This window comes from Bidens hawaiensis, unplaced genomic scaffold (genome assembly GCF_021521415.1).
Source record: "Bidens hawaiensis isolate Kalapana, Puna unplaced genomic scaffold, B.hawaiensis_p1.1 tig00012956_1, whole genome shotgun sequence".
NCBI lineage: Eukaryota > Viridiplantae > Streptophyta > Magnoliopsida > Asterales > Asteraceae > Bidens > Bidens hawaiensis.
The window spans coordinates 364,850-377,732 of NW_027492084.1; the positions used below are offsets into that span (position 1 = coordinate 364,850).

The 12,883-nt window shown below is 45.4% G+C and overlaps 1 protein-coding gene across 1 annotated transcript; it reads right to left on the reverse strand.

Annotated features, from left to right (window-relative positions):
- Window positions 1-12,031: 12,031 nt before the first annotated feature.
- On the reverse strand, window positions 12,032-12,625 carry LOC143542762 (uncharacterized). Its single transcript, XM_077035279.1, has one exon. The coding sequence runs from the start codon at window positions 12,623-12,625 to the stop codon at window positions 12,032-12,034; it is 594 nt and encodes a 197-aa protein (XP_076891394.1).
- Between the last annotated feature and the right edge of the window lie 258 nt (window positions 12,626-12,883).

A 12,883-nucleotide genomic window follows, 5' to 3' on the forward strand; every position in this document is an offset into this window, starting at 1 on the left:
CACCATATTCACTTCTTTGTTTTTTCTTTCAACCATCTTGTCTTTGACCCCTTTCACCAAATGAGCCAATTCTCCAGACTTGACAGCTTCCTCAATTCTTCTTTTGAGTTAAAAGCAATCGTTTGTGTGGTGACCTTTTTCTTCGTGAAACTCACAGAACTGGGTGGAGATTTCATTCTTCTTGCTTTTGGGCAAGGGTCGAGGAGGTCGGAAGTTGTGTTTCACTTCATTGGTGGAAAGGATCTCCTGAGGGGATTTGGTTAAGGCTGTGAAATTCACAGTCTTCTCCCTGCTTGGAGGGATCCGGCCTTCAGGCCTTCGTTGATCTGAGCTCCTGGGGTATTTGTCATAGGGATTGTAGTTCCCTTTCTTTAGGTTGGGGCTGTTGCCTCGCCAACTAGGAGCTCTCTTTCTTTGCTCTTTGAAATCAACGGCCTCCTCACCTCGGATATGAGCTTCTTCAAGGGTTTTAGGCAGGCACTTGTTAAAGTCCCTTGTGAGGTATTTGGAGGTGATGGCGTTCATGAAGCCTGCCACCCTCATTTTTTCATCAGCCCCCACATATTGTAGCCCTTCTTTCTTGTACCTTTCGATGAAGTCTCGAAGGCTCTCATCATCTTTATGTTTTATCTGAAAAATGACTGTGGCATCCTTGACGTACCTTCTTTGTTGTGAGAAGTGGGCCAAGAAGCCCTTGCTCAGATCTTCAAAGCTTCGAACGCTTGATTAGGAAGGTCATTGAACCATATCCTGGCTGACCCAACTAACGTTTGCATGAACATCAAACAACATTCAGCATGGGACCATTTTTCAATTCTGGCTGCCCTAGTGAATACCTGGAGGTGGTCTTCGGGATCTTCAGTCCCATCATACGTTCTTATATGGGGTGGCATCTTGATTTTTGTTTGAAAGTCATAATCGGCGATTTGTTGAGAGAAACAAGATAGGTTACCGGGCTTGTAAGGTTTTGCCAAATCTTCATATAGCCTTACAGCAGGATTATGACTTGTTGTTCCTTGGTGAGTACCCAGTGCTTGGTTGATGAGCTGGGTCCAAGGGAAGTGTGCCATCATTTGAGCCATCATCTGTGGCATGAGGTTAAAGCCTTGAAGGCTTTCAAGGGTTGCTGTTGTTTGATTTGTTCCTATGGGAGCGCTCATTGTAGCCCTTCGAACCAAGGGCAAGACCGACATGGCCTGCTCCCATGTGGTGGCTGTAGGAGGAACACTTGAAGCTGGTGACTGCCATATTTGGTCGAGAGTGGTCTCGTGACCAAGGGGTTGTGAAGTGAACAAAGGGAAAGCCGTTGGGCTTGGTCTCCCATATGTGTAGGGAGATGGGTTAAAGGTTTGACATGTTACACTTGGACCAGCTTCAAAAAGAGAAGCAGTCAGTCGCGAGCTGGTTAGAGGGGAAGGTGGACGTCCGAGCGAAAATGAGGGCTCTGATTCGTCATAATCTAGCCTTATTCTTATCCCTTTTTCTCTTTCTTGGCTCACGTGTTGGTTAAGAAGATGTCTTAGTTGCAAGAAATGCCGTGATACCCCTTCAATCGTCAAGTCAACATGTTCCGGGGTGTTCGTGACTCCTGCATGAGGAGAAGGAACTCCGGATCGTGAAGGGGTTGGAGTTCGAAAAGGTGAAAACTCGAGGAACAAAGGTCCCGTCGAAGTTCCTCCAGGAATGGAAAAAATCTAGGTTGTCGCCGGAGTTTCTTGGCCGGCACTTCGTGTCGGTGTTCTTGACACTTGGTTGACTTCACCGGGAGATCCACCTTCTGACATGGTGATGGAGCTACACTACTGGTCTTTATGATAAATTAAGCGACGTAGCCCCACGGTGGGCGCCAACTTGTTGCTAGAACAAAGATAAGACCAATGATAGTGAATGGACTGGTTAGGCTAACAAGCTTCAAGGGTTCAGGTTAACCTAACGCAGGTCGTGGTGTCCCTCTACGTTTGCAAAACGTAGAAGGAGGTTCACTAGTTAGTTGTTTGTTGTTATAGCTCACCGAAGATCAAGAACCATGATGTTTGGAATCGGTTTTAGGATGATGTTCTTGGTGAAGCTATGAAGTTATTGAAGTAAGAAAGAAATAAGCTAAGAGCATATTTCTCAAGGAAGAAGAGAAGATTAGAGAGAGTATGATATCTGTCTAGATCTTGTTGTGTTCATGTTTATGGCTAAGTCTTTCTTATATATGAGAAGAGACTTAAGTCTTTCGTATATTTGTAACTAAACTAATTCCCCTCCAGTTTGCCTAGAGAGTTGACCTTTGTGGGCGGGAAGGTTTGGACCGTTGGTCCATAATTAAAATAATAATACTTTGTCTGAGCATGTCCTTTGCTCAGAGGGGACAAGGATGTGAACAGTGATTTGACATCGTACTGTAGCACGTTGGTACTTGTTTACATAAATTTGGGCGGGAAATGAAGCTTTTAACCTTTTAACCTTTTTAGCGTTAATGTGTTTCAGCCATTTTATTATTTCCTTGGGCTACCCCCGTCATCAGGTTGAAAGTGGCTTTATGACCATAATGTCACGTAAGTAATGAATATAACAAATTTAATGGCAGACTTATCCACATAGATTTCCAATATATAAAAAATGACTAGCTTGATAATATGAAAAGATTAAAAACCTTATAAAATATATAAAAACATTGATATGATACAAATCCCATTTTTTGTTGACAGAGACCCTTGCATGGTCTTTCATAGGAGACATCAGATCAAGTGATCAGCTTCAGTATGTTGTTGGGGCCATCTAAGAATCTAAATGCAATATCCTCATAACGAACATTGTTTCTTCTTTTGAATAAGAAGATTAAAAACCATTAGACTCTCTCTGATATATCCATAAGTTACATACTTACATGCCCTTGCTAGCCCTTACCATTGGAGAGTTATGCCCTTTAGGTGTTTGAAGAAACCAAATCCTTCCACAAGGACCTTGGTTTTTGTAAGGCTGGAGATGAAATGATGGTTTTTAAGGATTATAAGGATATGACGTGATAGATGAGATGACACCAAAGGGCGCCCATACCATTATGGTTATTGGTTAGTCTTATTTGAGTTTTGAGTCATATACTAATCGACCCTTTTGATGGCAATTTGGATTTTTAGTTTATTTTGATGACATATGAGATTTATTTAGAGTAGTAAAAATTATTTAACATGGTCAATTTATGAATCGGGTCCTTTAAAAAGTTTACTTTCAGACGGTGTCCTTTATATGACAATATGTCTCGCTTTTTGTCCTTTAACTTAACGACCATCCAAAAATCCCGTTAAGTCATGGCACATGCCAAGCATGTGAGGGCAAAAGAGTAATTTCCAATCCTTTATTATTAATGAATAATAATTCTAATAATTAAACACATATTATCATCATCTTCATGGCATCATCTTTATTCCCCTTTTATCACACCAAAATCCACCATTGAACCATTATCACAACCACTCGAACTCTATATATTCTTCTTTTCTATTTAGATTCATCATCATTTCTAGCCACCAACGCCTTTTCCGGCGAGCTCCGGGCAAATCTCAAACCACCATTGATTTTCCGGCGAGCCCACATATTCATCAAATCATACATCGATCTGCGCACTAATTTAGGGTTTATATCACGTCACCTTCAATTTCCTTCTTGATCGACTTCCATTTCCCTCTTTTAACCCTAAATTCATAACATGTTTCACTCAAACTAGTTTTTGATCTAATCCATGCCTGAAGTTCGAGAGTCAGACACGAAGAGAGGGAGACGCTGAGACGGCGGGTAGCGGCTGTTAGTTAAAGTTTCAGTTTGTGGAGATGGTGGTGGTTGTTATAAAACATGGATTCATTACAATCTCGCCAGAGAAGATGACCGGACATGGTGCTGTTCTACCAAATCCATCTCCTGGCCATCAAATATGGTGGTTGTGGTTTCTACTAGAGCAGCGATCGAGACAGAGGTTGGTAGTGGTGGTGGTGGTGAGAGAGAGAAAGAAGACGTGAATAGAGATGAATCGGAGACGTTGAATGAACCGGAGATCTGTAAATGATAAACTAGAACCGGGTTTAAATCCTGAATGAATGGAGTGTTTGGAAGTGGTTGTTGTCCAGGTGGTTTTGGAGCTAGAGCTAGTGTTGCGGTTGATGTCGGTGGTGGTGCTGGTGGAGTTGAAGCTTATGCTTTGGAGGTCGTCGGATATGTCGTCGGCGGTCCATGGCGGTTCCATTGTCGGAGAGAGAGAGAGAGTGAAAGATGTGGGAACAAGTGAAGGATAAAATTGGTTTTGAAGGAAGAGGCTGGGCCCGTGAGAAGTTATTAATAAATAATATGATATAGATGAAAATATCAAAAAGCCCTCACTTGCGACTCACGTGACGATATTTAACTGAGCTTTTCTAACCCAGTTAGTGTAAAGGACATAACATGCAGGGAAAAAATGTTTAAAGGACACCGCCTGTAAAACAAACTAAAAAAAGAACATGATCCATAAATTGGCTTTATTCAAAGGATAAAATTTGTAATTATGTCATTAAACAATCTAAAATTACACAACACGTGAAATTTTGTCATGAGCTTTTAGCGTATAAACATTTTTTTTATGGAGGACGTTCGCCCTAGAGAAATCTGTTTTCTTCAATGATTTATTTTTACTCTCTTTCAAAACCCGGATTTTATATTAAGAGTGATATATGTGTTTTTGTAACAGTAAATAACGAAAATTAGGTGGTAAAATTAACTATAGTTACAAACAGTAAAATATAGATAAATCTAATATAACACTCTCTAATAATGGTAAGTATAGATGGAATCTTCGAAAGCTTGTTAGAAAAGAAAACATCATTAAAAATGAGAGAAATGATTAAAAAGGAAACTCTGAGGAATAATTTGTCTAAAACATGAAATCCACTTCATAATAGGTTCTTGAAGAAACACGAATCCACCCCTCAAAGTCTAACACGTTAGTCCGAGGGTAATGGTTAAGTATTCCACACGATGGATTATAAAACCTTCTTGGCGCAGACAAGTATAACCTGCAAAACAGAACACCATGAGCTCATTACGAGGAATGGGGGGGATTCTCTCGTAACCACCCTCCGGCGTGAGAATCAGTACTTGATAGTACGAAGTATAATTTGATAGTGATAGTAGGAGAAAGTATCCCATTACCATTTGGAGGTTTACTGGTATTTATAGCCGGGGGAGAGAGAGTGTGACCAACCACCTTGTCAGGTTTTCCACCAATAATATTCTCCATTCGTGCGGTCGTGGTGGTTGGTGGAAGTTGGTGGGCATCATGGCCTTTTGACAAGGACGTGATTGTACTGTTTGTACCGTCCTTTATGTGTTGTCCAATCCCCATTGGTTTGGTGTTTATCCCTATGCGGGTTACCATCTATTTGTCCCATGCTGGTGGGACCCTCGTATTACCATTCCCGAGGTGTTAGGAAAAGTTATATTGGACTCTACTCTTCTCGCCATGTACTACGCTCTGTGTTAGTGGCTTCCTGGCGCTTAGTGTTCCGCCCAGCGTATGCAATTGGTGTCATACTTTGTCAAATGGTGGGTTTCATACCCTACCTCTACAAGTCGCCCTATTCCATAGTCGCCCTTCTTTCAAGAAGTGGGGGTTGTTGACTTATCATGGGCTTTTGGTTATGTGTGCTAAATGTTTTTCACTGATTTTCTTCGTTAGTTTTGGTTTATTTTCATGGATAATTCCACATGTTGGGCGGGTGACTTCCCTAATTTTAACCGCAGTTTGGCGATTGATTTATGTTAAGTCGTCCCGCGTCGTAGCCTGTTTTGGCGGGTGATTTAGCTTAGATCATCCCATGGCGGGGCCTGGTTTGGCGGCTGATTTAGCTTAATGATTCCCATAGCGGAGCCTGATTTGGCGGGTGATTTAGCTGAAATCATCCCATAGCGGAGCCTGATTTGGCGGGTGATTTAGCTGAAATCATCCCATGGCGGAGCCTGATTTGGCGGGTGATTTAGCTGAAATCATCACATGGCGGAGCCTGATTTAGCGGGTGATTTAGCTGAAATCATCCCATGGCGGAGCCTGATTTGGCAGGATATTTAGCTTAAATCATCCCATGGCGGAGCATGATTTGGCAGGTGGTTTAGCTTAAATCATCCCATGGCGGGGCCTGATTTGGCGGAATATTTAGCTTAAATCATCCCATGGCGGAGCCTGGTTTGGCGGGTGATTTAGCTTAAATAATCCCATGGCGGAGCCTGGTTTGGCGGGTGATTTAGCTTAAATCATCCCATGGCGGAGCCTGGTTTGGCGGGTGATTTAGCTGAAATCATCCCATGGCGGAGCCTGGTTTGGCGGGTGATTTAGCTTAAATCATCCTATGGCGGAGACTGGTTTGGCCGGTGATTTAGCTTAAATCATCCCAAGGCGGAGCCTGGTTTGGCAGGTGATTTAGCTGAAATCATCCCATGGCGGAGCCTGGTTTGGCGGGTGATTTAGCTGAAATCATCCCATGGCGGAGCCTGGTTTGGCGGGTGATTTAGCTTAAATCATCCCATGGCGGAGCCTGGTTTGGCCGGTGATTTAGCTTAAATCATCCCATGGCGGAGCCTGGTTTGGCGGGTGATTTAGCTTAAATAATCCCATGGCGGAGCCTGGTTTGGCGGGTGATTTAGCTTAAATCATCCCATGGCGGAGCCTGGTTTGGCGGGTGATTTAGCTGAAATCATCCCATGGCGGAGCCTGGTTTGGCGGGTGATTTAGCTTAAATCATCCTATGGCGGAGACTGGTTTGGCCGGTGATTTAGCTTAAATCATCCCAAGGCGGAGCCTGGTTTGGCAGGTGATTTAGCTGAAATCATCCCATGGCGGAGCCTGGTTTGGCCAGCGATTTAGCTTAAATCATCCCATGGCGGAACCTGGTTTGGCGGGTGATTTAGCTGAAATCATCCCATGGCGGAGCCTGGTTTGGCGGGTGATTTAGCTTAAATCATCCCATGGCGGAGACTGGTTTGGCCGGTGATTTAGCTTAAATCATCCCAAGGCGGAGCCTGGTTTGGCAGGTGATTTAGCTGAAATCATCCCATGGCAGAGCCTGGTTTGGCGGGTGGTTTAGCTTAAATCATCCCATGGCGAAGCCTTGTTTGGCCAACACTTACCATCTTTGTTTCCTTTTATATGGATAACGTGTAATTTGGCGTTGATGGGTGAATTAAATGCAAGTCAGTGAAACGACTACTGGACGTGACAGTTTGACGACGGTTGCTTTGCCCTGCAGGCTTTCTGCCTGTGTCAGGTGAGTGGGCGAGAATCCTGGTGACGCGCCCAGCTGTATCACATATCTTCTGCCATCCTATTATCGTGGTGTTTTCTGATTGGGCCACGCGTTAATTATCCCTTTTGTATTCCCCCTCCTTCATTAACTGCGATTAGTATAAATAGGGGGAGGTTACACCATTTCTCACCGTTTTCTTTCCTCCAAGCCTTCTTTATTTTATGGCTGAATCATCTCAAACCTCGAAGACTAAGAAGAACAATACCATGGAGTTCGTCGGTTGTCGCATGTCTGCCGACGACTTCAACAATGTGGTCAGGGTCTATAACCTTGGCCCTGAGTACGAGCCTGAGTTGCCTGCCTCCAGCAAGACGGCTCGAGAGGCTCCCACCAGCAAGATTGCCGTGTACCGGGAATAATACTTTTTGGGCAACTTCCGGTTGCCCCTTAACCGGTTTTTGGTGGACGTTCTGGTTGTATTCGGGCTGCATCTCAGCCAGATTCATCCATTCGGGATGGCTCGTCTTCGCCATTTCCTCGGTATTACTCCGACGACTGACAGGTTATCTGCTTTCTACCGGTGGCGTTTCACCCAGGGGTGGTACAACTTGCATACTCGCCTTGGTGCCAAGGCTATCGCCTTAGATGTGCCACCTAGTTTGCATGAGTGGAAGAGTGTGTTCTTCTACGTCTCCACGCACGTGGTTCCACATCCCATGTTTTTTACGGATGTGAAAGAGCTTCATGAGCCGAAAGTGGCTCCTTATACCGATTCGGACTGGTTCAACACTTTACAGGCCAGCCTCTCTCCACTCCGTCATTATCCGGAACGCGCGTTGGTGTTGTTTGGTATGAGTCGCATCTGGGATGATGATGCACTGGTACCGGTTATTCTTAACGGTGGTCAAGGTTAGCATCATTTATATTACTTGCTTCGAAGTGTGACCTGCTTCTGCGATGTTTTAACTTGTTTTTGTTTCAAAGGTGGACGACTGCATGCTCCTCTTGCAGCCTGCGCCTGAGGGCGTCAAAATGCTGGGGCGGAGGGAGTTAGGTCCCCGTGAGCAATCGATCCTTGCTCGGACCGCTAGAAACTTTGTGTTTCCTCTTCCTATGATGCGATCACCTGCATCGCGACCGCTGCCACCTCCTAGCTCTGTTGCTCTTCAGAGTGGTAGGTTCAACTGTTTTTATTGTTTTGCTTTATATTTGATCATCTTGCTAACCTCTCGTTTTCTTTCAGGTAGAAGATCTAACCTTGTGCGCTTTCCTAAGTGCAGTAGTAGGGGATCACAACGCGGTGTTGGGGAGACGATTGCGTCTCCGATAGACGTCGCCGCAAGAGACGCCGTGGTTGATGATGACGATGTCTACATGATCTCCCATGTTCCTTTTGAGGAACAGGCGCCTTCTTCGGCATCATTGCTTGAAGCACTCGGCGTGAGTGCTAGCATGGCGTCTTCCTCAACCACCTCCGCACAGGTTTCTGTTGGCTTCTCCTCGCCAACAGCTTCACAGCCTGTGGTTTCTGTGTCTGCGCAGTCTACAGTGGTTGCCACTCCAATTTTGGTGGCTACTGATGTATTTTCTGCAGCAGCAGCTTCTGGAACCGTTGTGGATACGAATTTCGTATCTACCGGTCCATATTCCTCTTCCTCCTCTTCACTGGGTGGGGCGTTCACTGTTCCACACCATTTGGGTCCCACCCCTGTGATTAATGAAGATGATGAAGAGATGCCCCGCGCCTTCAAGAAACCTCGTCTTGGCGGGTTTGTCAAGCGTAATCTTGTTAAATCGTCAGGTATGATTTTTACATCTCTTTCCTTTTGATTAGACTTTAGTCGCCTCTAAAAATCGTTTTTGTTTATTGCAGGCGTGTTGGCGATTTCTTCATCGACTGTTTCTTCCGCCACTTCTGGCGTTGCTTCATCTTTGGTGGCCCTGTTTGCCAGTTTTCCGATGATGACAAGTGTTGGCGGCTTTTCGGAGGCTGGGCCTACTGTACAGTTGCTGAGTTTACCGATGATGGCGGGTGTGGTTGGCCCGTCTGAGGCCGAAACCGTTGTGACGACTGTTCGTGCGTCAACTGGGTCCCTTCCAGTTGACACTTTACCAGCTTCGTCTACACCACCGATGAAGGCGATTGTGGGAGAATAGCTTAAGATTAGTCTTGAATCAGCGAGCCTTTCTGTCGCTGATTTTATGAAATCAAGACAGTCCTCACCAGACAAGGGTTTTATCCTTGATGGTGATGAGCTTGTGCCGCCGCCCCCTTTTCATCTTGGTGCGACGGTGCAAAGTAAATTTTTTGAACTCCAAGGCAGTAGCAGTGGCGGGTTTAGCGGGTGTTTGAGTGGGGGGTGTACTAGATGTGGATATGGACCCTCGCGATTCCATGGAGGCGAGCCAAGTCTTCCGCCCTCGCTGGAACGTTACTTGTGGCGCTAATTTTGAGGATCCTGCCACTTGCTTCGAATTTTTGGAGTATGCTGTTCCTCCAGGTGAGCGCATTGCTCGCAAGATCCAGCCTCGGGGCACTTTGTACTCTGACGCTGCTTTTCACCAAGTCCAGGCTTTCTCTTGTTTTGCGGAGTTGTTGCGCGAGAACCGTGCCCTTCACGCGGACAAAATTGATGCCAGTGCTCGCATGAGAGAGATGGAACAAATGGTGAAGGAAGCTGAGGCTGGCGTTTGGAGGGCTGTTAAAGAATCGCCTGATCATCGCCAGTCGTTGAGCGCTGTGGAGGCGAAACTGGCGAAGGCCGGGGCTGAGCTTGCGGAGTCTGCCCGCGAGCGCGTTGCCCGCTACAAGGAGTTTGAGACTGCGTGCAAGAAGTCCAATGCTGATCTTGCAGACGCACGCAACCGCGCCCTTGCTGCGAAGGAGGCTTCTAGCCGACTCGAGAGTGAAAATGCTGCATTCCGCAAGCGTATTGAAGAGTTGGAGGCGAAAGCTGCATTGAGGAAGGGGGATGCCGGCAAGCTGGCTGACACGTTGGCTTCCAATGAGGAAGCCATTAAAGTATTGACTTCTGAGCTCGCTACCGTTGCCGCCGACCGCGATTGGTTGTTGAAGCATGCTATTCGCAAGGTACTTTTGCCCCCCTCTTTTTTTTTATTTACCCTACTAATTGTTTTCTTATATGTAGGTTTCTCAACGCATCATTAGCGATGATGACTTGACGCGTTGCGTTGGGGTCCTTGTCAATGCTTCCCAACAGCTTGGCCACAAGGCTGGTTTTCAGGAAGCCCTTACGCATTTGCACGAGAACCTTCCGTTTGAGGCCTACGCTCTTCACGCTGTTGATGTGGATAAGGAGTATACTGCCGCCGAGACGGAATATGATTCTCTTACGTTTCCTATTCTTTCGCAAGTTGCTGAGTATGCTAAGGAAGAAAACGGCGTGCAGCTGTTGAGGAATTTGCTTGAACCTTCGCAAGCTGGACCTTCCGGCACTCCTACCGGCGACGAAGAAGATACTTCGGTCGTTGACTCTGGGAGGGGTGTCAACGACTTAGATTAGGCTTTTTATTTTTTATTTTTATTTTGTATGCGGGCATAAGTGCCCGTTTGTAAATATTTCTATCAATGAAAAAAGTTTGTTTTGTGAAATGCGGAGTATCGTTTCCATTCAAGCTTGACCCTTGGCATGTTTTTACAATTGGAATCGATTTACATATCACACTTTCGCAATTGTGCTGCGTTCCATGTTCTAGGAATCGCGAAACCATCAAGATGCATCAGCGTGTAGGCACCTTTCCCCAACACTTTGTTAATTTGATATGGGCCTTCCCATGATGGCGCCAATTTTCCTTGTGCATGCGCTCTTGATGCCTCGTTGTTGCGAAGGACGTAATCTCCGACGTTGAACTCACATATCTTTACTTTGGTGTTGTAATACTTTTCCAGCTGGCGCTTGTAATTTTATTTCCCGTATTGCGGCCAACTCTCGACGTTCTTCGAGAAGCATTAAATCTAACCGCCTTTCCGCATCGTTGTCACTTGGTAACGTGACTCTTGGAGAGGGAACGCCGACTTCGGCGGGGATCATTGCTTCAATACCATATGTTAGGCTGAACGGCATTTCCGCATTACTTGTGTTTTTGTGCGTTCTTATGGCCCATAGTACATGAGGTAATTGATCGACCCATCCTGATTTGTGGTTTGCTAACCTTTTCTTTATTCCGCCACCGATTGTTCTGTTGGCGCGTTCCACTTCGCCATTCCCTTGCGGATGAGAAACAGAGGTGAACGTCTGCGTGACATTGAGCTCTTTTAACCATTTTTGGATATGTTGGTCAGCAAACTGTGTTCCATTGTCACTGACCAAATTCATGGGTAATCCAAAATGACAAATTAAGAATTCCCAAATAAACTTTTTGATGCTGGCTGCGTTGATTGTTGCGACCGGCTTTGATTCAATCCACTTTGTGAAGTAATCGATTGCCACAATCAAAAATTTCACCCGACCCGGCGCCTCTGGAAATGGTCCAGTTTTGTCAATCGCCCATTTCTGGAATGGCCAAGAGGCTGTTACCGGTATCATGGCATTCTTCGAGCGCAGGGTGTTTGGCGTGTGGCGTTGACAAGCGCTGCATTTTCTCAATTCTTTCTCGGCGTCGACATGCATGCCTGGCCAATAGTATCCTGTATTCATAATTTTTGCAACCACCATCCTTGGTCCTGCGTGTACGCCACATATTACCTCATGAATTTCTCTAAGCAGGTAATTTGCGTCTTGTGGGTCCACGCATCTGAGAAGTGGACCCAAGTATGATCACCTATATAGGATATCTCCTTGGATTGTGTAATTCAACGCTTTATGGCGGATCTTCCGCGCATCTGCTTTCTTTTCTGGCAAGATACCTCTTGTGAGGTAATTGATGATTCGAGTCAACCAATTTTTTTCTGCTTCTGAGCAAACAAGAATTTCTTTGTTCATTATTGAAGGCGTAGCTAGGACTTCGATGCGGACATCTTTTGTGAGGTGTTTGAACCCGACGGATGCAAGTTTGCTTAAGGCGTCAGCCTGTTTGTTCTCACTTCTATTAATGTGTTTCACCTTGCGTGTGGCAAAAGTTGCCATTAGCGCCTTAGCTTGCGCTAGGTATGACGTCATCTTATCATCTTTTGCATCATACGATCCTTCAATTTGGTTTGCCACTAACATGGAGTCCACATGTGCTTCCAAATGGCGGGCCCCTAGCTTTCTAGAGATTCTCAACCCTGCCAACAATGCTTCGTACTCTGCCTCGTTGTTTGTGCTTTTGAATTCTAGGCGTAATGCGTACGTGAAGTGTTGCCCTTCTGGGTTGGTTATCTTTAGGCCCGCTCCAGCGCCTTCGTCATTAGAAGCTCCGTCTGTAAACATCTTCCAGACTTCATCTTTGTTTTGGGCCACAGGGGCTTCGATTTCTCTTTTTCATTCTTCCTCTTTTTCTTGAGGGATTTCTGCGATGAAATCAGCCAAAACCTGACCCTTGATTGCTAGCCTTGGTTGTATTCAATGGCATATTCTCCCAATTCTATCGCCCACTTAGCAAGCCTCCCAGACAATTCTGGATTGCTCAGTACATTTTGTAAGCGAAAGTTGGTGAGAACATGTATTGGATGGCCATGGAAGTATCTT

Excerpts from the sequence above, each read along its gene's own strand:
- LOC143542762 (XM_077035279.1), bottom strand. The coding sequence starts at position 12,625 with ATGTTTACAGACGGAGCTTCTAATGACGAAGGCGCTGGAGCGGGCCTA.